General features: G+C 39.2%; 1 protein-coding gene across 2 annotated transcripts in view; it reads left to right on the top strand.

The window, feature by feature from the left end:
- WASL (WASP like actin nucleation promoting factor) overlaps positions 1–20,701 on the top strand; it is a 52,765-nt gene extending 32,064 nt beyond the window's left edge. The window contains exons 4-12 of one of the 2 annotated variants that reach the window (XM_084810845.1): positions 224–320; positions 3,614–3,637; positions 6,077–6,245; positions 8,264–8,306; positions 9,108–9,261; positions 9,891–9,908; positions 11,804–12,324; positions 13,975–14,083; positions 17,777–20,701. In XM_084810845.1, coding sequence (XP_084666971.1) covers positions 224–320; positions 3,614–3,637; positions 6,077–6,245; positions 8,264–8,306; positions 9,108–9,261; positions 9,891–9,908; positions 11,804–12,324; positions 13,975–14,083; positions 17,777–17,838 — 1,197 coding nt within the window. In that variant the 3' untranslated portion in view covers positions 17,839–20,701. The remainder of the gene's footprint in view (positions 1–223; positions 321–3,613; positions 3,638–6,076; positions 6,246–8,263; positions 8,307–9,107; positions 9,262–9,890; positions 9,909–11,803; positions 12,325–13,974; positions 14,084–17,776) is intronic. The other variant, XM_084810846.1, reaches the window with a different exon arrangement.
- The last annotated feature ends 4,520 nt before the right edge of the window (positions 20,702–25,221 follow it).

The raw sequence follows: 25,221 nt of genomic DNA, 5'->3' as shown, positions 1-25,221 counted from the left end.
TTGACAGCTTACTCCATTATTTTACAGTCTTGTTTTCAGTTGGCTTGTAACTTAATGTGTACAATATAATTAAAAACTTACACACCTAATTCATATTGAGGTCAAAGACTGAAGTCTCCTTGATTTCTGTGGGACTTAAGTACATCTGACTTCGTTGAGGTTGGAGAAGATGTGTAGGTATTTATTCAACTTCTTTGAAAAGTTATACTTTTTTGTTTTTCAGGCATGTCAGGTGGGTCTTAATTTTGCTAATGAAGAAGAAGCTAAAAAATTCCAAAAGGCATTAACAGACTTACTTGGAAGACGGCAACGAAAATCTGGTAGATATACAGTTTTCCAACACTTCACTGCTTTGAGTATAATTGAGAATGGATGGGGAAACTATGGCTTGTGGGCTTGCAGCCTTTCACCATGCAGGAATTCAGCTTGAAAAAGCCTTCTATTCAACCAATGGCAGCCTTTGTTCAAGCCTATTGCAGGACAGGGTGTGATTGGGTGGGTGGAGGGATCACAGCTGTGGAGGGAAGGGTTAACCCTCTCCACCCCATGTGCTGCAGATACACATACCACAGAAATTTCCCCCATGCTGCCATTAGTTGCTGGTTGCTGCGTGGGTGTGGGGAGTTGAAGTATCTATGTGTGTTTTATGTGTGAGAATGGATATGTGATATGCATGAGTGCATGGGGGGCAGGGGTTGCGCCACCCACTTTTTTTTTGGCCCAGCCTATGTTTTTCAGGAGCCTGGAACGTAAGCCACAAGGGAATTCAGCCCTTGGGCCCCAAAACAAAGGTTCCACACTTATGATTTAGCAGAAACGATCCAGAGTGATCCACACTCTTGAGGTATTGAAAACTGGAGACAAAAAAGGTTTACTTCCTAATACTGAAAAAAAAGTCTTTAGATACACATCAGAAGGAGAAGCCCTTTAGTATTCAGCTTCTTAGGGATAATTCAGTTATTAATGTAATAGAGATGGAATGACATAAAACACTTTAGTAAACTACTTAGTAAAAAATGTACTTAGATTCAAGAAATATATCAAATACTGATTGTACATGCATACACAGTAATTACCAACAAATATGTGCAAATTGGGCCGATCTGTCCCATGCAAGTAAAACTAATGGTTTTTGTACAAATAATTAGTGGTAGATGGTAATGACATACAAGATAGAATTCCTAAATACTATTGTTCCTTATAACAGTGAGCTTAGGTGGTGAACACCAACAAAACTGGAGCCAAATCAGGTCCACTGAGAAACAAGATGGAGGTACTGCCATGGTTCTGGGAACGCCAAGGTTTGAGGGAGTAGGCCGTGTCCCACCCCTAGAGGAATTTAAGAGGCTCCGTGGGCTGGAGGTTCCTCATCTCTGACCTAGCTGGATACATGAATTTGTCCAGCTTTTGTAACGTTTGGCTGCATATGACTCAAGTGCCATTCCTCTGTCTGGGCTCCCTCACACACAGATTGTCTCTGGCTTGGAAAGTTAATTAGTTTTCTGCACATATGTGGGCATTGTTCAGAGACCTGTGTTCAGACCCACTGCTTTGGTACATGTACAGAAATCCTTTTGTGTGTTACTCCCTTGTTCTCAAACTCTTTTTTGCTGTGAATTATGTGACCAGAGCAGTGACCTAATAGCCTTTTGATTGAATATCAGCACAAGGATAGATCCTTGTATGAATGGTTAGATCCATTCATCCATTCATATATCCATAGGGAATGGATAGATCCATTCCCTACTTCCTCTATGCCTTCCATATGTTATTTTTAAATGAATAATATGTTAACGTTGACTTTTTACTGGCAGTTTTTATACATAGAAGGGCAAACTTGGATCTTCTTTTCTTGGATAGACAATGTTTCTCTCTTAAGCCACTAGATGGAGTCCTAAGTCTGTATTACACTGCTGGATGTCACGTAACTCTTGTTATAGAATTGTTGCTGTAACTCTTCTGTTCCCATAAGGCAGTCAGGACTGCATAATTTCATTTTCACTGTGGTGTGTAATACAGCTCCTAATAAAATGTTCAAGGTTTTCTGGCAGACAATTCTAGGACCCTTAGGGTTAAATCTGAGCAGCTGGAACAGCATATCCAGTGTTCCAATGTGCTGTATGGTTCTAAGGCAGATAAGGAAGTCAACCTGTATCTGAGCTGTAACTGCTTCGGAATGCAGTTACAGGGACTTGCATGATATAATGCTTTTCCATACAACCCCGCCCCCCCTCTGTATAGGTATGTTTTGCTTCACTTTAAATTAACCCAGTTTATTTTCGACAGAGGAGAGTTTTCAGACAAGAGTAAAACATTATCTTAAAGTTCAGTTTGTTTAAATTAGGATTTCAGATTTAGACTACAATCCTATACACACTTACCTGGGAGTAAACCACATTGAACTCAATGGGACTTCTGCGTAGTCATGTATAGGATTGCAGTCTTTAGTGTCTTCATTTTTTGTTTAAAATGTGCACCCATAGAATGTTCCATATATACATCATTTGTGTCAAATAAACAAATCACAAAGTGTACTTACTCACTGCATATTAGACGTGTGTCATGTATTTTCAGAGCCTTGTGTGGTGCAGAGTGGTAGGTGGCAATATTGCAGCCAAAACTCTCCCCACAACCTGAGTTCGATCCTAGCGGAAGCCGGGTCTCGGGTAGCCGGCTCAGGTCGACTCAGCCTTCCATCCTTCCGAGGTCGGTAAAGTGAGGACCCAGCTTGCTGGGGGAAAGGTAGTCACAACTAGGGAAGGCAATGGTAAACCACCCCGCTATAGTCTGCCATGAAAACGCCGCGAAAGCGGCGTCCCTCTAGGAGTCAGCAGTGACTCAGTGCTTGCACAGGAGGAACCTTTCCATGTATTTGCACATGTCTTTTCTACTTGAACTATACACTTCAATCTTTCTTTTAGACCCAATACCTGCACACTCTAAACACCTTTTTATTATAAAATGTTAGTATGTTAGTATCATTGTTCTTAGGTCTGTAGAATATAATACAAACTTTTCTATTACTCCCAGACATCACCCCTCCTTCCTTAAACATAGAGAAAATATGTTCTAGAAATTCCTAGATCTTAGAAGATAAACTAATTGTAGGAATGGCTTCTTTCTCCCAAAACATGGCAGTTAGGATTTTTGTCACTGCCAGTTCGATGTGTTTTATTTACTTTGTCAGAGTTGCATAAGATCAGCTTTATTTTTATCATCTTGAAATACTAAAAGCATATCTAAGACAGGAAAAAGTGAATAAACGAAGTGTCATCAATCACTGAGATTTTGAGAGAAATTTGAAGAAACCATCCTACTCTTTTGGAACTGCACTTTGAAGTGATTTACACTAGGAGCCACATTTTCTAAGCTAGTCTTCAAGCTGGAGAAATAGCAGTCCTGCTGAGAGATTATTTGGAAGATCTGAGGTCATCCACAAGCCGTTAGAGGAGGCTTAAACCAGTTACTAAAATGCATGAAACTTCTAAAGCAGAGTTTGAAATATTAACAAGGCAAACTAAAATTCACATATAATGTCTCTGAAGAAAAAGAAATATGTTTTAACTTCATGCATGAATGGAATTATAGTGTTTTGTGTTTTTTCCCTTAACAGAGAAAAGGAGAGATCTACCAAATGGTAAGATTTTTGCTTGAGGTAACTTCCTATTTAAACAACTTTCACTCTCAACTCATCATTCATAACTCATCACTCATAAATGTAATTGTCTACCTGACATCTGTATCTAAATATGCAATGCAAATTGCTGCTTATGATGTTTAGCTGTAGGATCGCTCAATGATACTTTAAAACTGTAATATAAATGGAACAGTGGAAGGCCACAAAGGCAATGGTATAAAGGACTGAAAGTAAAAAGTAGCTAGCAAATGTTGGTGTAGTAGTAGCTACTGTTCTTGGCATATGCTGATTACGTGGGAATGGCTTAGGTAATCAGCTTTAAACTCTGGCATACTGACATTAGGTTGTTATCTGAAGAATTCACTGAGATGCTTCAGCCCCTAATTCACAAGCTGAAATCAAATGTCTGTCCTTTTGGGAAGTTAGAAATAGCATTCTGCCTTTATCTGCACACATTCTACATTTTTATCTGGACACACCTCAACAGTTTAATGTTAACCGTAAAGACACAATAGATGTCTTTAGCTGTTTCTTTTGTTGAAATGCTTGGTTAATGCATAGTAAACATTGTAAGATTAAACCAATTGGCATTAACAGTTATGTAAAATACTTTAGCCTGTAATTTCCTGGGATTTGTGTTTTTATTCTTGTTGGTAATGGAAAGGTCTCTTCAGTGTGAAGCAGTTAGCTGTGGTTTACTGACGCTCCATCTAATGGTTGGGATGAAGATGGGGATTTATCAGAATTAGTTTTAAAAAGACTTGCCAGGAATCACATGGCCCTCGTTCATTTTAACACGTGAGCTGGAATCTCATTTAGTCTGCAGCAGACTGCCTCCAGTAGGCAGCAGTTCCTAATGATGAACTTTACAGGCCTCTTTCATCTTCACTAATCAAGCTGTCTACAGCTGATGGAGAAGGTGCCTGTGTTATGATGGGGAAATGTTTGTTGGATATAAATATGGCAGTGTTAGAAGAAAATAGAAGTTCCTTAGACTCATGTGTTCCTCATGGACAACCAAAGTCTAATGAGAGTGGTAAGCATGGTTTTACATCAGCTTAAAGTTGTTTTTCATATATAGATTACGTAGCTGTAGGTGTGATGCTTGTTAACAAAGCTTTGATGCTTGTTGTACATACCTTCCTGGGAGTATGTTCCATGGAATATGGTGAGACTAATGTGTTTAGGATTGCACTGTAAAAATACCTAGTAAAATTGCACATAAATAATAAATTACTGTAGTAGCTTCGCTATAGGCTCAACAGGACACAAAATCTAAACCAATGAAGTATTTCAATTAAAAATGTTCTAGTGGGTTGATTACTATAGTGCCACAAACTAAATGAATATGGCTTGTTAATTATTAATTAATAATTTTTGTTAGTAATTGTCAATACCCATTATTAACTGTAATTCATTAATCATCATTGATATTCATATTTGTTGTGGTTGGCCAATAGTATAATATAAAAATGGGCATCTCCCAGATCTTTGGCCCTTGAGAACATCTTTAGGCAGGCAGTCTAAGGCTCACTTTTTTGTAGTAGCCAGAAATTTAATTTGAGGGTTTGGTGTTCATATTGTTCTTGTACTGGTGTTTCTATTTTTGAAGAGGATGCTTGATAAGACAAGGCTATTGGAACAAAATGTTATTATGTACATGTATGCATATAAAAATGGGTTGAAATTAATACCTGTTTATCACACTTTTTTAAGGAGCTCATTGTAATAAACCTGACATTTTCCCCCATTTTTTATCTTAAACTGTAACTCTGTGAGGTAGGTTAGCATAGTATATAATAATGACCAGGTTTGCACAATAAATGGTCCAGAGGAGAGCAACATAAATTAGACATGGATAAAAATGCATGTATGTATTGATGACTTAGAATTGAAAACCTTTGAGTTTTATTATTTTTTCCACTTAATGCTAATAATTATGTTGTCTTATCCTTCAGTGGGGCTTACTTTCAAGTATGTGGATATAGGATTGCAGTCTTAAAAATAATTAGTTTTTCTTCATACATATACACACACACACACACACACACACACCCCTTGGCACTTAAACTGGAACTGCCCATAGAAAATCTGTTAAATGGTTTGGTAAATGAAATGGGAGGGGGCATTCAGTGTTGTATATTTCATTGAGTTAAAAACACATTATTACATCTCTTTACAAGTTTTACACTTTAATGAAATATGGCGATGAGGTACAAGTACATCTTTTGAAGTTCTTGTGAAGAATCAAAAAAAGATGTGTATGGAAATCCTCTGACCTTTCTTTGTATTGGTATGAATTATGCAATACCCAGCCAATTTTTTTTACTGAATATAACTTTGCCCTGATTCTGTCATACTTGGTTTAAGTCCAAGGGACATAAGAAAGCTGGCCAAATTAATGCAAGTTAAGTATAAAGTCTATTTGTACTCTTACAGGTCCAAGTCTGCCAATGGCAACTGTTGACATCAAAAATCCAGAGATCACCACTAATAGATTTTATGGTTCACAAGTCAACAATATCTCATATACCAAAGAAAAGAAAAAAGGAAAAGCAAAAAAGAAGAGATTGACAAAGGCAGACATTGGAACTCCAAGCAACTTCCAGTAAGAGTGCCTACTTTTTATTTATTCTTTATTTTAAATTTTGTAACAAATATGCACAAATACAGGTACATACATTTATGTAGAACGTTAGTCACATTTCCATAATTTTATGTGGGCAGGAAGAATTTCCTGTTTGAAGTCTAATAATCACCAATATAGGTAATAAACAGGTCCAAGTCCCATAGTTATTTGCTATTTTGGAAATGACCATATTTGGTCAGTTTATTTTAAGATTTATGACCCTTTCGCTTAAAAAAAGCGAACTCCCAGGGTGGCTTACACAGATAAACAGTAAAAATGAAAATCAGTGCAATAAAAGTCAATATTAAAATCCACAGAAAGCAACAGAAGCAAGTTAGAGCAGTGAAATCCAGCAAAACCAATTAAAACCAGCTTTAGTGACATGTAGGAAAGCCTGGGAAAATAGGTCTTGGCCTGGTACCAAAAAGATATCATATTCTACACCTCCCCAGGGAGGATGTTCCATATATGGTCCCTCACAGCTGAGAGAACCTCTCCAATCACCGCCCACCTAAGATACTCTGAGGAGGCCTCCGATGTTAGGTACTCATGTGGTAGAAGGCAGTGCATGGGTCCCAAGCCATTTAGGGCTGAATTGTGCTCAGAAATGGACCAGCAACCACTAGTTGTTCAGGAACTAGCAAAACATTCCCTTTTAGTTAGTAGGCTAGCAGGTGTATTTTGCACTAATTGAAGTTTCTGCAAAATCTTCAAAGGCCATATACAATATATTGCAGCAGCTAATGCTGGAGGCTACTGGGCATGGATAACTTTTGACATCAAGTCTATGTTTCGGGTGTTTTGGAAAATTCCAGATTTGAGTATTCTTTTGGCCATTCTTTTAAGCATGGCAGGGTTAGTCGCCCCATTTAGTGGTTATTAATATTTTTGCTGCCATTAATAAATACCAGATCATGCTCCATACACACAGAATACTTCAAATAGCCCAATAAATACATAGTAAGTTAAATTCAGGAGTATAACCAATAGTACTAATAACTGAATTTCTTTACTTTATAATTCCACTATTTCTGCACAAACTCTTGGATTTCTTTCCAATTATATGCAAGCAGACTGATTATACTAAGTAATTATTTTAGAAACGAAGGTTTCAGCTGCGTTCTTAGGAATTCTGACATTCCTTAGAAGCTTATTTGGATACCTTGATGAGATGATCACTAATAATGGTGTACCAGCTTCCATGAAAGGCAGCTTGTCTACTGTTACATATTTTATTCTGCTGCTGTATGTTGCACAGGGGCATTAGGCACATTCCAGGACACTCACTTGTCTTTCATGAGATGTCAGTGAGATCTGGTGGGTGCCTTGCATGTACACCAAGTAATGTACTACACAGTCTTTTTGCAGCATGCCATGCTTTTAGGATAGATGACATGTGTTCTTCGGTAGACCAATCAGGGTGGGAAAGGGAAGATCGGCAGTTTGAAAACCACTGTTAGTTCACCCAGTAAAGTGATAAGAGCATCCAATGGCAACCATGATTTCTAACGATGGTCAGAATTTCTTGTGCTTGGAACTTTATAGAAACTGCACTATAGAATGCAAAAATGAAATAAATAGCTTTGTGCGGCATACAACAAAAGTGCTGTTTGGTCAAAACCGCAGCTTCTTATTTCACAAAGACTGTCTCCATGATGATCAAACTACTGAAAATTAAAAATGGGTTTAACCAATAAAATATGCTTTTCAGACAGTCTGCTTTTGAAAAGTGTTAAAAAGCATTGACCTCAGTTAAGAAACATTTAAGATAAAATGCTATCAATAGATCTCTTGACATTGGCTAGTCCAAACAGTATGTGCGTAATCTTTGGAATCATCTAACTCTGTCTCCTCCTATCCTTTTCCATAGATTCTCTTTGTATCGGTTGAATAATTCTAAGTTGACAATTCTTGACTTTTAAGATTTCATATTAGAGTTCAGCTGCTTTATCCCCATATTTCTAATGTAGTTTTTTGTTTTGCTTTCCTCCCCCCAGACACATTGGACATGTTGGCTGGGATCCAAACACAGGTTTTGATGTAAGTAAGCACAATGGTGACTAACTGTTCAAGCATTTTAGCATGTGAGACTTACATTCTTTGACTCCTCACTGTTTATGTGCGTGGGTGATCTTTGTTCACATGGAACAAAAATTAGAAGAAGGGCAGTTTTCGTTTTCGGCAGCAATCCTATGCGGATAGACGGCTGCCTCCAGACTCAGAGGCGACTGCTTATCCAATGCACAACAGGAGGAGCACGGAGGGAATCCTTTCCTCCGTGCTCTAGCTGCCCTACATTCGCAGCTAGATGGCCAATTTCAGCTGTCTATCCACGGGACATTGGAGCACAGGGCGGAGAGGCTGGACAATACATAGGAAGTGTCGTACTGGCATGTACGAACTCCGCACCCCCAGGAGGGCCCCGTTTCCCCCTGCTTTGTGCTGCTCTTAGAAGCACGGAGATGATCCACGCTGCCTACGAGGCGGAGGGGGTGGAGATGCAGTTGTCCGGAAACTGACCTTGGGGTGCAAGCTCCAAGGTCAGTTCTCAGAAACTGCAGCCGCTATCTAGCGGCCATAGGATTGCACCCTTAATGTGCATTTTGGTCAAGACAGTTTTGCAATTGTGTTACAAACCAAAGCCAAAATTGCTTTTATGTTTAATGTTTGAAAATAGAAATGTCTCCAAAAACCATCTACTTTTGGCTAACTATGGCAAGTTGCCACAGAGGTCTTTTTTTTTTTTAATGGAGAAACTCTTTTCTAATACAAGCATCTGTATGTCATTGTCAGCTGGAAAAAAAAGTAGCTGCAAATAGCTCTAATAACTATTTCCTGTAGGTTAACAATTTGGATCCAGAGCTGAAAAACCTTTTTGATATGTGTGGAATTTCAGAGGCTCAGCTGAAAGACAAAGAAACGTCCAAGGTTATATATGATTTTATTGAAAAAACAGGAGGAGTTGAAGCCGTTAAAAATGAGTTACGTAGACAAGGTGAGTCCTCCTTTACTCCATGCAGTCCATTAATCATGCTCTTTAATGACTCTTAAATATTTAGAAAATTTTAAAATACTTTACAGCAGGTTGAGAAACATTTCTCTAGCTAAAAACAATATTTACATTTGCATGTTTGTTAAATACATAACCACTATAATCTTGGGCACATTTATTTGGGAGTAAGTCCCACTAAATTTGAAATAGAATATAACATGCTTTACTTAAACTTACCTAGTAGCAAACTCCACAGCCCACAACACATGCTGCTGTTTAAAAAAACAGCTTATCTCTGGGGGCTACTGAGCCAAAAATAAGAAATTGAATCTTGGGTGCTGTGTATGTATAAGTCTTCCCTAGGAATGTGTTACTTCTGTAGATCTTGGCTCCTGTAGTTTTTTGGCAAGTAACTCTAATGCCCAAGTATAATTAGAGGGCAAATAATGGTTATTATGATTCAATACTTTACATACCAATACCACACAGAACTAGCTGTGCCCCAATCCCTTAACCTGTATTGGGCAGGCAGTATTGGGCAGAGACTGACAGTTTCAGGAAAATTAGCATAGGAAGTAAGTAAGGCTAGGATGCTTCAGAGAAAGTTAATGTATGTCACATTTATGATCTAGGTCCACCACGCTGGAGTGGTATGTATGAACTCTAAACTTTAAAGTTCTTCACATTGCGGTGGTGTGTGACACATAAACGTTTGGGCAACTTTACATCAGATTTACAAATTGACATATTGGCATTTATATTGTATATGGTTTGGTAAGTTTTATTGGCAAAACAAATCCTGCAGTTAATCTTTCCTAAGGTCACCTAACTTACTCATCTCAGTGCTTCTACCTATACTCTGTAGAGTAGGACATACACAATAAGACTATATCACTGTTTGAAGTGTGCATGTCTCTTATGATTTTGATTGGCTTATCTTGAAAAAATGGCTTTTTCCTCTTGAGGTTTATTTTAGTGTGTTCTAATAGCAAGAGCCTCTATACTTACTACTGGTGTTATTAGTCTGCTAAATGGAATGCATTTGCTAATAACTGGCTCGTTAATAGGCTTTGTGAATGAACTGCTCAGCAATTACTCTGGACATAAAGGTGATGCTCACCACTGGAGAGTGTGTACAGGGGAAAAAACAAATCTTGATGTGAGACATGCTGAGGCCTTTCATTAGTGAGGTAGTCTCTGAAATGGTAACGGAAAGTACCAAGAAATAATGTTAGGCTTCACTTCATATATGTATTACCATCTGTATTGCATCTTTCCTCTGTGCCTTCCCCCCTCCTCAAGTAGGGCTGGATGAGTCAACCTGGTACTTGAAACTTAAATGGAGACTGATGACATAAATGTATATATCAACTTTAACTTCAGTATTGCCATGTTTAAAAGATCATGATGAGTTAAACCAAAGTTCTTTTGACTACTTAATAGTTCTTCACTAATGCATGCCTTGCCCATATGTACCTGTGCCTTGGTAGTGTCCATATTGAGCTAATTCACTGGATTTGACTTGGAACTACAGTTGTATTCAGATGTTTTAGTTGGTCTTTATATGGTGTGGAGATTAGACACCTGTACTCTGCCATCTGTATAAGATTCCATGTTGCAGTTAAAGATGTGCGTTAAATCAACAAGGTTTGTTTCATAATGACAAATTAGTACTCTTGGGAAGTATATTTGGACAAAAGATCTCCCATTCTTCTAGTATATGAAAATGTAAACCATTTTGGGTAACTGTTGGGTAACCCAGTAAATTAGCAGAAAGAGTTTTATACAAGACACTGAATTTCACATTTCAGTGGGCTTAAATGCAAAGTATTAAGCCTTACTATATGTAAAGTTGGCTCCTTTAGATATGTGCTACTACTGTATTAAATGCTCCTAAATGCTGAGGATCTAGACTTAATCAAACATAGCATAGACCCTTTGACTAACTTAAGTGCTATTGCTTTCAAGTATCTAGTATGACTAAGTCTGGATCCAACCCTGAGAGTGTAAAACTTCTGTTTAGATAATAGCTTTACAAATAGCACATCACTTTTAAATAAGGACATTGTCCCATGCAGGAATGTGAGAATAAATACCTATTTTGTTACTCTGTGTGCAACAAATGCTTTGTTTAAGTGATGATGGTAACAGAATGAATAAGTTGCCTTGGGGCCCTATTCAGGCCCAAAGGTGACTCATAAATTAATAAGTTAATTAAATACTGTAAGCTCAAATGAAAACCAATATAAATCTCAGAAAATGGCTTAAAGTTGAACTGGTAAAATAGCAGAACTGACATTGCAGAATTAGTATTATAATCTGTTCTTGATGTGATAGCTAGATTTGCATATTCTATACAATGTGTGGCAGAGGGAAGTCAAACTCCAGACTGAGTGAGAGATTTTGCAGGGAAAAGGCAAAGTCAGAATGAAGCTCTTGTAAAATAACTAGAGTGTATTTAGATACTCTTAAGCTTTTGTGGGAAAGCTCTGCCTTGTAAGTGACTAAATATTGTTCCATGTGTTTGGTTTGTGTTTGGTTTCAGCTCCTCCACCACCTCCACCATCTCGGGGCGGTCCCCCTCCCCCTCCTCCACCACCGCCACATAGCTCAGGGCCACCTCCTCCTCCTGCTAGGGGAAGAGGAGCTCCTCCTCCACCTCCTTCAAGAGCACCAACAGCAGCACCACCTCCTCCTCCACCTTCCAGACCTGGTGCTGCAGCACCCCCTCCTCCACCAAACAGGATGTATCCTCCTCCTCCTCCAGTTCATTCTTCCTCTGCACCTTCAGGCCCACCTCCACCTCCTCCTCCGCCATCAGGTGGTTCTTCTGTGCCTCCACCCCCTCCTCCTCCCCCTCCCCCTCCTGGTCCTCCTCCCCCACCTGGTCTTCCAATAGAGGTTGACCATCAACTTCCAGCTCCTTCAGGAAATAAAGCAGCTCTCTTAGATCAAATCAGAGAAGGTGCCCAGTTAAAAAAAGTAGAACAAAACAGTCGCCCAGTCTCCTGCTCGGGAAGAGATGCACTACTTGATCAGATACGACAGGGTATACAGTTGAAGTCTGTAAGTATCATTGGTTTATTTTAGTTCTACTTACGTATTTCTAAGTCTCTAGCAAAAAAACAATTGGTGAGCCAAAATATATGTTGTTATTAACAAAGGTTTTCAGAAATACATTTTCCTTAAGTTCTGAATTAGCATGAAGGAGAAAAGGACATGAATGTGATTTGAAGTGAATATGATTTTTAATGCTAAAACTGGATAAAAGTGTATTCACCCTTTATGTTTCAGTATGGGGAAGGAGTTTTCCGTGGTGGTTTTCAAGATTTCTAAACTGAATTTCAGCTGCTATTCCCAAAGTGGTGTTCAAAACTCAAATGTCTTAATATTAATTTTTAGTCTGTATTTTTTTTTTTTTAAATGGTAAAACACATGGGAGGGCTAATTTCCAAAACTAGAATGAAATGAAATAGTCTTTATGAGCTCTGCAATGCAGTGAGAGGGGTGGCTGAATGAGATTGCTAAAGAGAAACTCTGGTTTTCAAAAGAAACAAGAGTTTATTTGTTACCATTCCAATCTAGCCTCCATGTGAGATGGACCTCGAAGCAGGGCATTGTCAGATCTTAAACTTTGGGGAGGTTCATGTTTTTCCTATTAGCTTCTGTCCTATAGTAGAATTCTCATACTCTTGTTCAACTGTTTCCTTCTCCATTATTCGTTGCACTCAGTGTGTGCACACCTAACCTTGAATATGTTCTTACATATGTATCTCTTGCTTCTGTGCAAGAATGACTGAAATGTCGGAACAGAAACAGGCAGCTGTGTTTCAAAGGAAATCATGTTGTTGGGTCAGCTTTGCTGCAACCTTCTGAAGATAAAACTAGAAGGTACAAGTGAAACACGGGGAAGGGGATGCTTTTTCTATCATATGCTTGCTCCCCTCAGTCTGTTCTTTATTATCTGTCAGAGTGCAATGCCAGAAATAAGTCCAGTGCTGAAAGAGATGTTGGGGGGGGGGGGGGGGAATTTGCAGGACAGAATCATCAGGGCCAGGAGGGGTTAAGTGCTCTCCCTACCTCAGATCCTCTCCTGTAAGTGCCCTGCTCACATATTCCATATTATCTCTGTAAATTCAGTTTTATGTGTGTTTGGCAATGTTTCTCCTTAAGTTACATACAACTTCTTGAAGCGACTTAATCTCATCATTATATTGTAATGATTGCATGTTCTTATTTTCTCTTACCTGTTTCCTTCATTATTTGCTGCTTTCATCTTGCACATCCTCCAGACTATTCTCTGCTGATTTATTTTTTGTCTCCATAATATATCCTTTCTTTCCTTACAGGGTCAGTTTAAAATAAGAAATTGACGCTGGTATCTGAGTGTACAAGGACCTCACCAAAAAGCATAACAAAAGTACTAGATTCTATTTCAGCAATTATTAACATGGATTACAGTTCTAGGACACAACTTACACTTCTAAATTGCCATTGATTTTAAACATTTGGTGCTTTCTTCCTCCTAAGTAGTGTTTTTAGTGACTGACTAAGAATATGAAGCATATAATCTTATTATTGTTTCTGCTACTTGATGTTTTACTTTACCAGTCTGCTTTCTTCAGTTATCTTCTGCTCATCTTTTAGGCTTCTCAAAAAGTTGTCTGTCAGATGTATTGTTGTGTACGCTTTTATGTATTCAATTCTTCTCCCAAGGTGTCTGATGGCCAAGAGACTGCACCACCTACAGCTGCACCCACCTCGGGTATTGTGGGAGCACTAATGGAAGTTATGCAGAAAAGGAGCAAAGCCATTCATTCTTCAGGTAGCCTATTAAATCTGTATTTGGTTCAGTCAATCTTCACTAAGTGTGAATGAACTCATAGAATCACAGAATAGTAGGTTTGGAAGGGGCCTATAAGACCATCAAGTCCAACCCCCTGCAGGAATCTAAGTCAACTTTTTTAATTAATGTCCATGTTTGATGTGTTTTATGTACTAATATAATATCTAAGAGAAAAGGCTAATATAGAATCCCATTTTATATTTCATGTCTGCAGTATGACATTGATGAACATCCTTTCTCTGGAAATGCCCACATATCATTTTTTAGGAAATATTTTATTGAAAGTAGGCCTGTAACAACTACTAAAGTTCCATTAAACAAAAGTTTACTAATGCATAAAACTCTAAAGCTCTGCTCTAAACAACAGACACAAGGGATGTCATTTATAGAATCTTGTTTCCATTTCCATAAGCATCCTTTATTTGGGAAGAAGAGCTCATCTGTTGTACCTCTGAAGTGAATAGCTTGCTTATTTGCAAGAATCGTATAGATGATAGTAGGGACATTGCAAACATCTTGATATCGCATGAGAGGGTTTTAACACTCTCAAGAAAAAAACTGTTTTAGTGATCACATCTGGCTGAAAGATGGAAAAGCATGGGTATGCACAAATATAGGCACTCTATAATGGGTAGGCACTCGGTTATGAAGAAAAAGGGTATATTTGGACCACTTCTTTAAACTTTGGAAAGGGATGTAAACAGCAATAGCAGAAGGCATTCATCTTTGTAAGATGCTAAAGAGATGAAAGGAATTTTCAAACAAGAGTGATGGGCGGCACTGTGAAGATTGTATTAGTTGTACATGAAAAGTGATACACTGGAGAGACCCACTAATTATACTTTGCTAATGTTGGGTACTGCATTAAGTTAATGCCACTCAAAGGTGCTCTCTTGGTGGGTAACAATACAAACAGGTAAAACAAAAGCAAAGTATAACATAGTTTAGAACAGCAGGAATAATAATAATTAGATCCAGAGAACAATAAAACAGATTCAAAGTTCAGGTGATTTTTCAAAATGTCTGGGAAAATAAAATGATCTTTGCTTAGTGCTGAAAGAGAGTAGCCACCAGATGAGCCTCCTTGGGGAGAGCACACCAAAAATGGAACATCACTGCTGAGAAATGCCTGTCATCAGTTACCATCTGCTTAAGTTTTGAAAGTGGTGGCACCTAGAAAAGGCCCTCAGATTATGACCAGAGTGCATAATTGGCCCCTTGTGACCAGTTTGCCTGACACTTTGCAGATAAAATTGATCGTATCTGGGCCAGCTTGGATGCCGTAGCAGTTCTCAGGTCCACTGTTTGTAACTTTGGCGCCTGCTTTTAATGGATGCTTTTCAATTTGTACAGCCCAAGGATGTGGATAGGTCCTTGGAGAGGTGAGGCCTACTAGTTGTGTATTGAACCCTTGTCCTTTCTGGCTTATCAAAGTGGCCAGGCTAAGTGGATAATGGTAGTGATGAAAGCCTCCTTATGGCAAGGCATGATTCCATATTGCTTAAATGACACCATGGTAAAACCTCTGTCTTTTTCTTTTTTAAAAAAACGTCCCTGAATCCCCCGACACTCGATAATTTCTGGCTGGTCTCCAATACTCATTATTGGACAAGGGGCTGAAGCGTGTGGTGGCTTCTCGGTTCCAGGCATTTCTAGATGAGGCAGATTATCTAGATGCATTTCAATGTGGCCTCAGGCCTGGTTATGGGACAAGGGCTGCTTTGGTCACGTTGGTGAATGATCTATGACAGGAACTGGACAAAGAGAGTGTGTCCCTGTTGGTATTGCTGGTCCTTTGGGGCTTTCAGTACCATCAAACATAGTATCTTTCTGAGACGTCTATCTGAGATGGGACTGCGAGGCACTGTTATATGGTGGCTCTGGTCCTTCTTGGAGGGACAGTTTCAGAAGGTGATGCTGAGGAATTTCTGTTCGATGCTGTGGCCGTTGGCCTGTGGTGTCCCTCAGGGTTCTGTCTTATTCCCCATGCTATTCAACATATACATGAAACTCCTGTGAGACAAGTTTTGAGTTTCAGTGCCACCAGTATGCTGATGACACCCAACTCTGTCTCTCCCACTAAAATACAAGGAAGCTGTTCTAGTTCTAAGTCAGTGTCTCATGTTGGTAATGGACTGGATGATGGCGAACAACTTGAAGCTTAATCCAGGCAAGACAAAGATGCTCCTGGTTAATCAAAAAGGCAGGTCAGGGAATAGGGATTCAACTTGCACTGGATGGGGCTACACTCCCCCTGAAGTCTCAGGCTCACAGCCTGGCTGTACTCTTGGACTTGGCCCTGATCCTGGATGCCAGGTTTTCTCAGTGGCAAGGAGTGCATTCGCACAGCTTAGGCTAGTGCACCAACTGCAACCATTCCTAGAGATGTCGACTTGGCCATAGTCATGCATGCCTTAGTCACATCCCATTTGGATTACTGTAATGTGCTGTACTTAGGGCTGCTTCAGTTGGTCCAGAATGCTGCAGCCAGACTGTTAACCGGGGACAGTTACAGGGAGCATGGGATTATCTTGTTTCAACAGCTTCACTGGCTACCAGTCTGTTTCGGGACACAATTCAGTGTCCTGGTTATGACCTTTAAAGCCCTATATTGCTTGTAACTGGTCTACCTGAAAGGCTGCCTTCTCCCATACAAGCCCACCCAGGTTTTAAGTTCTTCAGGGGAGGCCCTTCTCTTGGTACCACCACCTTCAAAAGGCACGTTTGGTGGCGACACAAGAGAAGGCTGTTTCAATTTCTGCTCCCAAGTTTTGGAACTCCCTGCTGAAGGAGGCTAGATTGGCTCTTCTCTGTTGTCTTTCTGCCAGCAGGCAAAGATATTTCTGTTCAAGCAGGCCTTCAGCACGTAAGGTGGTCTGTTGGGTTGGGTGCTGTTTTTGTTCTGTAATTTTTGTGTGTGCTGTATAGGCCATAACAGTAAGCACTAGCACTTTGAATTGTGCTCAGAAACGTACCAACAGCTAAACAGAGCTGTTCTAGAACTGGAATATCAAGATTTGCTGTGGATAGCTACGTGAAAACATCAGCTTGTTATGTAACTGCTGCCAGCAAGACCAAATTCTAGAGATAACTAGAATAGCTTTTGTACTCCTAGCGTAATGCAGTGGCTTTCATTACCATCTTCTGGGAGAACCCTGAGCTTCCCAGGTCAGAAAGGATTACTTGAGGAGAATATCAGACTACAGGTCATCCCCCACAATGCACAATCACAGGAAAGTGAATCTATTCTAGGGTGTACATTCAGCTCACATGAGGAAATAATGAAACCCAATCAACTTAATTAATATTCATGTGTGAACTGAGTAAAATCAAGGGGGTAGAATGTCTTCTGTATAAGAAAGGTTTGTTCATTTTAGGAGAAAATTTAGATGGCAAGTTTAGAAAAGAACTTATTTACTGATTTACAAGTTCCTGTACTTAGGTTATGTGGATCAGTTGGACTGGGGCTGAGTTTGTGCTTCTTGTGAAATAGTTGTGAGAATGTTTCATCTAAAGCCTAGATCCTAATGTTTTCCTCCCTTTTCTGTATATGCTTATATTTTATTATGCAAATGCCAGTTTCTAGAAACCCACTAAAAGAAATAATACCAAAACTAGTTTTTGCTGAGATTTGTCTTATGTTCATTCTTCTTGTTTATTTCCTACCATTAGATGAAGATGAGGATGAAGAAGATGAAGAAGACTTTGAAGATGATGATGAATGGGATGACTGATCAATATATTACATCATATATATATTTTTAAGGTGAAATACTAAACTACTTTCTGTCTATGGATTCTGTAAAATTATCATGTAAATGTTCTACCTATTTGCTGTATATTTTTGTTGCCTTTTGCTTTTTTATTAATCTGTGCAATACCTCATTTAATCTGTAAATGTTTGTCATAATCCTATACAAAGCTACTCCCTACTTAATGTGTACAAGTTTACATCAGGTTGCTCAATGTACATGTGAATACTTTCCATTCCATCAATAAGGGAGTTTTAATGTAGTATGCGAAATTGACAAACACCTTAAATGTATTTAGTTATAATGCAAGAAGGAAAACACTATTTTCATACCCTACTTTTTCTGTATCTAAATTTTCTTATTAAAACCTAGTATGACACTACGTTCTTTAAGCAATGCAGTTCCTAGTTTTAGTCCCTTCATCTTGGAAACTATGCTATATGGATGAGGCTGATAAAACGAAGAGTAATTTCACTTCATGACACTGCAGATCAAATTTAGCATTTAAGCTATATGTAAAACACCCACTACAAAAATTAAGTGGTTAGGAAAATTTCCCCTGATTCTAGAGCAGTGTTGCCTGCTGTTCAGAGAGCTTTGACGCCTGAATACAGAATCTAGAAACATCCCAGTTGGTCATATTTTATGTAAACTACCTTACTGATTTTTGCCAGCTACCTTTCACAATGAAGAGGAATATACGTTTATGGCCACTGCTGCAGTCATTTATTTATTTTTATATAATTTTTTTACTGAAGGGCTGTGGTTAATGCTTGTTCTGATCAATTAATTTTAAAATGTGTAGGGCATTGGTATACTAATAAATGAATTTAAGTGGTGTAACTCTGCAGTCTCTATGGATTATGGTACAAATCTACACAATTAAGCACCAGATCCTACATTTAGAAATCAAAAGCATTTAATCAGGGATGGGTGCCTTAAGTATATGCTTCTTCTAACTGTGATAGACTTCCCGAAGGTGATGGGAGCAGTTACTGGGAGAGAGAAGTGGCAAAAGCATTTAGTTCCTCACTGGTATTTCCTCTTCCCTCATCCTAGTCTTTGTATTTCTTTTGGCCAGATAGTTGAGACTGGGTGGCTTCTCTGCCCATTAGCCTGTTAGTGTTGATGGTGCTGAGGTCCAGTTCAATATTCATCACAGGCTTCCCTATGGCTCTTCAAGCTTTATAGGTCAGTGTTGCCCTGTTTCCTCTGGACTCTAAATCTCTAGACCATGAAATGAGAATGGATAGAGTTAATTGAACTGCCTTTTACCTTTTGGGAGAGGCTCACTTCTACAGAGTTTGTAAACCACTGCTTTTTTATATGTACTGAACTTGCATATTGCAATATTTGATTTCTCTTATGTTTAGAAATAATATCAAAGGATATGATCTTAAAAGATGGAAGGTCCTATGCTTGGAATTGCATTCCAGTACATGATGGGAAAATGAGTTCTCATCTTAATTTTCATCTTTACTAACACTAAATATTTGGAGTATCTGTCTATTTTTCATGCAGTATTGCATTTAAGATAGGCATTGTCAGTGCTAATACTGTACTTGCAGTAAGAAAACATTAAGCTAGAAAACATTAGAACTATCACTTGTTGCACTGATGCAAAATGTTTCAAGTGAGGCATATTTGGAGTACAATTAACACATGCTTCCTTTCTTTTTTTTTCTTACTCTATTCATGGTATATTGGATAAAATTGTATTTACTGAAATCCAGTGTTGGCCTGATCTTGACAGGCGGGACCTGCATGATATGGCTTGGATATCTAATGCAGTTATAATGTATGTCAAGCATTTTAATTGCATAAGGAGAACAGGATTTAAAAGGTTGTGTTGATGAAAGAGAGTGTGGTAAAGCAGAAGCTAAATTATTCAGAGGTGGATCTTTTTTCTTTTTTTTTTCCTTTTAAGCAGATGACATGGGATGGGAAATTTTCAAAGTATCTTTCTCCTTTGCAATCATATTCACAGCATGGCCTACTGCTAGAAAGACTTTCAACTAGCATTGCTGCTGGTATGGCTTGAGGACCGTGAGCAGTGTGGCGGAAGCCTGATTAAGTGCTATATAGTGGGATTAAGAATGTGTGCACATGAGAGGGGGTATTAAGGGCCTTCATAACAGTTTTTAGTGTTGTCTCTGTAGTTCTGATACCATAAGGGCATTTTTAAAGTGGATACTGCTCAGGTGGCCTCCAAAGATGTTTCTTTATAAGCATAAATTAAGCACATACTTCTGGAGTTGAGAGTGTTTGGGAAGATTTAATATTTTGGGGATACTTGCATAATCCATTAATCACTTACCCAACAGGCTTTTGTTTGTTTTTTCCTATAGAAAATGTATCCACGTAATTGCACAAGAGTTCAAATGTTTTGCTTTCAATAGCCTATTGTATGGTTTTAATTTAAGGCATGACTGCAGTTACAATAAGGCTAAAAAGTCACAGCTGCATGTTTTGCATTCTCCTGCTTCCACTGTAGGCAGGAGGTGGTGTTTCATGTCATTGAATCACTGCTGCTAACTGTTGTAACAAGGCAGCCTCATGCACCTGTTAAACTGAGTGTCCAAGTAGCCTTGGCAATTAGCAAATGAGCATGAGGACTATATCTCAACACTATGCTTAGACAATATCAGCTAGCCACTTGTACTCTGAAAACATCTCAGTCGTTCAGTTTTCCATTTCATCAAATTGAAATTCTTGATACGTGAATTTTCATTTTGGCCGGCCTTCCTTCCTTCTTTCCTTCCTTCCTTTTTGAAATGTACAGTGGATAGGATGTTGCACTGGTGGCAATTCATCACGGAGCATAATAAAATTAATTTGACTCGGTATTACAGTGTGGTGTGACTTTTATGTACTAACTTGAGCTCAGGTTTGAATGTTGATTGTGCTGTTTGAAAACGACGTCGGCAGTCAAGGGCTAGGACCACAAAAATCAGCATTTGCCTCAGCAAATACTTTTCATGTTTCATTACCTCAAGTCTCTCTAAATAAGTATTAGTAGACAATATAGCACCCTACCTGGCCCATGGGCAAATATAATGAATGCCCTGCCTTCGGCACCCATGGAAACAACTGTTCCTACAAGCCAGTAAATTGCATATTGTGTTAATATTGCAAGGTCAAGCAATGGTTAAAGGATTATGCAGCATTCCAGAACAAAACCAAATGTTTGAGGGGGGAGGGGTGCATGTGCACATGCACACTACCTGCTCTCTCTCTTGCATAAAACCTTGCAACATTGCAAATACTTTGAATGCCAAATTGTAGAAACTTCAATAAACCGACTCACTATCCATAATATAATAGGTTTTAAAGAGTCAAGCGTGTCTGCTGTCGTCATAGGTCATTAACTAATCATAGAGGAATTCCTGATGGTTCTTGCAAGTTACAGATTTACATGTATTGTACTGGCTGTCTTATTTCTTCCACTAAACCTATAAGAGGCTTGAAAGATTTTCTAGACCTTTGGTCTCAGAAAAGCAGTGATGACTTTTACAGCACCACAAGATTGCAATCATGATTCCAGTATTATTTACTGGGCAAATTAGCAGGCTTCACATTTTTCTTTTTTCATTGTCAGCATTTTAACTTGCTAACACACTACTGGTAATAGCCTTGCTTCTTCTTATTAACAACAGAGTGTTTCTATCAATAGAAGCCATATAAATTATACCAAGCTTTTTCCAAGTTTGAATAGCAGAGACATATGTAAACAGTTCTAAAAGTTTGGAACAGAAGGTGGTTGGGGACTCATTAAGAAATCTCCCCACATCTTGGGAGCAGTTTTGTACTTCTCAAAAATGTCTTTAGAATAAGGCAGCAAATGAACAGATAAAAACACGAATGTTCATGTGATACTGTAAAAAAGGTAGACAGCTCTCCAAAGGATCAAGGGAAGGGACAAGACTTGTTGAGCTAGAGTTTGATTCGCTAATCTAAACATCTGGCTTTTACATTGCAAAGTTGGCAAAAGGACTCACCATGCAGTAGAGGGATGTTCCATGTGACCTCTCTTTTCTGTCTGTCTTCAGCCTAACAAAAATATCAGACCTTGAAGGTGCTCTGCATTTCTGCCCAGATCATTTAATAGTTATGTTGCCTCTCAGAGTCAGTAAATCCCATGGAGTGAATGATCTAGTCACACCTGAAAGAGATACTCCAGAATTACCTTTCTACATCAAAGGCTGATCAGAAGCAGTCAAAGCTAAAATAGTGCAGTGGGTACGTGACTCACGAGTCACAGGAGACTTCATGTATTTAGTGTGGCACATTTGTGTGCCCTGGCATACAGTTTGGGGAACTACTGACCTTAGACGAATAGTCTATCTGCTGCTTGATATCAGCTTTGGAAGCCTGTGCTTAAAGTAACAAAATAACATTTGGTGGGTTTTTTAAAGTAAGGTTGTTGTCTGCTTTGTTACTGCAGGTTGTCTGAACAGAAATAGGATTTTCAGAATAAGGTAGCATGTTAGTAACTTTTTGGTGCCTGGGTTTGCCATTTTTCCTCTTCCCTTCCCATCCCTTTTCCTTTTATGTAATGTCTTTTTCAGATTGTAAGCCTGTAGGCAGGGACTTTATTTCCTGATTGATCTGTAAGCCATTCTGGGAGCCTTTCCGGCTGAGAGGGGTAAAAAATGCTTCAGGGTGCAATCCTACACATGTTTAGACAAAGTCTTAAAATTTCTAGTATCCCCCAGCCAGCATGGCTGGCTGGAAAATGCTGGGAATTGTATGACCTTTTTCTGTATAAAATTGCACCCTTAATAAGGTAGAAACTAAAACAAGGACATGTTTCACATGGGTTTTATACTAGCTACTCTTGTTATGTAGTGAATAAACTAGTATACCTTAATTTGGGAAAGTGTAGCCATCATATTGGAAAATTTGGATGTATTTTATTTGGTATTTGCATCAAACTTAATTGTAGAGTTGGGACAATATATTCTTCCAGCTTTGTGAAGTGGTTTTTCCTTCTATTTTATGCTGGGTGGCTTGGTTTTAGTTTTATACAATACAGGGCTGGTAAAACACACATGCACAACACATGTGCGCGCACACACAAATTAAGTGAAACTAGCTTGGAATTCCCTAATATGGGAGCAGGGGAAATGGAATGGTATATGAGTAATGCTTACTGAATGGTTGGAATTAAATTCTAGCTTCTAAATCACACATTTGCTCTCCGTTTAAGAAACACTTTTGAGCTTCTACTGAACAAAACAACCAACTCACCTTCTTTGCTACTTTTGTCTTGAAATTGCCATTCTCTGGCTTCTCTAAAAGATCACAACTCAAAGCCCTGTGCTTTAGCAACTTCTGTCAGAAGTTCAGTTTTAAACCTGTAAGGAACATGATGTCCCTGATGAGGCTGGCACTTCCAGCTCCAGTTCTGATTGTCACTGTAATGTGCATTCTCTTCCCTTATCTAATAAGAGCCCGATAAGTACATAATATGTTGTCTTCACTGCCAGCTCAAGTGATGTTTAGGGTTTTCCATTGCCAAAAGATTGACATTAAGTTTCGGAGCTCCACATTTCTGTGGAACCAGTTCAAAGAGTTTGATACCCTGGATCTTCTGCAAGGCCAAAAATACACTTTGCTGTAGGCTCTCACTAGTTAGTCTTGGGGCTTTTGAACTTTGCAAGTTCAGGAAGCATTTTGTTTATGGGATGGGTTTAGTACAGCAACATGTAAGCTGGCTCCTGCTGGTTTCTCCTTATTGTCAGTTACATGTTTGTTCTTCATTTGAACGAGGAGGCCCATTGACTGCATTAGAGCTGTGCACTAAAATACTATTGTGTTCTAATAAGTCCAGAGTAGTGTTTTCTAGGACCATAACTGCACAGTGCCATTTGCAATTCAGTAAAGCCCAGCTAACTGCAAGAGTGAATCTTTTACACTTAGGTCAGCTTTCAATGGATATGCACCAAACTTGTTCAAGCTTCATCAAAACTCCTCTGTTATAGGAGGCTGACCCTAAGTGTTGGGGGCTCCTGAAAACATGCCATCCAGTGAACCTCTATACTTTTCACCCCACTCAGTGTGTAGCAGCTTGTGGAAGGCTGAGGATAGGGAAGGGGTCCCAGCCAGGAGACAGAAATGGTACGAGGAGGTAATTTTAGACTATGGACTTAATTGTATTAATGTCCTCCCCTGCTCCCATTTAGATAGTAATTTGTATTGCTTCACTTCGAAACATGGTAAAACAGCCCTGCTGCATTTGAGTCCCCTCCCGCTCATTGTGTTTAGTGGGGCCTACTATGGGCACAATAGCCATCCCTTCAATAAGTGAGGACCGCTGGCTTCTCTTCCTCTTGGCAGTTCCTACAAGCCACCACCACTGCCTGCCAGATGACTCAGGTGGACAATCTGTAGTGGCAACCAGCAGTTGCCTGCCCTGTATGCAGAGGGGGCCATTCTCCTCTGGGGACCATTGCCTAGCATGCTCCATTTCAACCATTCTGGGCTCCCCACCCCTTAGCTTTCCTGCTTCCAGTGGTCCTGTTAGGGCAGGACTCTGGGGCAAAAGTCTAGGGCCTCATGCAACAGAAGGGGGGGGGCTCAAATACAGCAGGACTGACTTTCCACGTTATGGTGAGGGCTAGCTTACCACACACACCCCGCAGCTGAAACTACATAGGGTAAAACGTATAGATAACTGAATATTGTTTTATTTTGCCCTGCAGATGCACAGCTTTGACAGGAAGGATTTTAACTGTTGAAATGGCATAGTTAAAACCCTTGCCAGTACTGCACCCCCTGTTCCAAGTACACACACACACCTACTTTTTAAAAATGTGTTTTGAAAAAACGGGAGGTTCACAGATCTTCCACATGATTTGCAGTTTGGCCCTTAGATGTTAGTTTGGTTAGTTATTGTTAACTGCCATTAATCACTGCTCTGGAAAAGGCACAAGAGCATAAGAGCTGGAACAGACCAAGGGTAAATGTAGTCTAGTATCCTGTTTCTGAGGCCACCTAGATCCTTTTGGAAAACACATAAGGCCTCTCCTGTCATATGCCTTCAGTAAGTTGTATTCAGGGGTATCCTGCTTTCAGCATTTTCCTCTGGCCTTTTTATCGTGGTTTGTGGACCACAGTTCAAGAACTGCTAGATATTTCCAAAGAACCCCGACATCTTATAGCTGTGAAAGGACTTTTCAAAAAGGTCTCTAGGAATTAGCACTTTGGTCATTATTAAAATAACAAGAAGAAAATTTGAAAGAAGATTCTGTTCTTCACACCCCCACCCCCACCAATATAATTTATATTACACCGCTGATCAAACTGAAAATTCTGCCAGTGTGTTCTTGAAATGTAGCCAGCGTGTCTTAGCAGCTGCTATTT

The sequence above is a fragment of the Heloderma suspectum genome, chromosome 7 (genome assembly GCF_057233095.1).
Source record: "Heloderma suspectum isolate Gila_16-S chromosome 7, 16-S_ref, whole genome shotgun sequence".
NCBI classification, from domain to species: domain Eukaryota; kingdom Metazoa; phylum Chordata; class Lepidosauria; order Squamata; family Helodermatidae; genus Heloderma; species Heloderma suspectum.
Note: the sequence above shows the minus strand (reverse complement) of the source record. Positions and strands in the feature narration are given on the sequence as shown.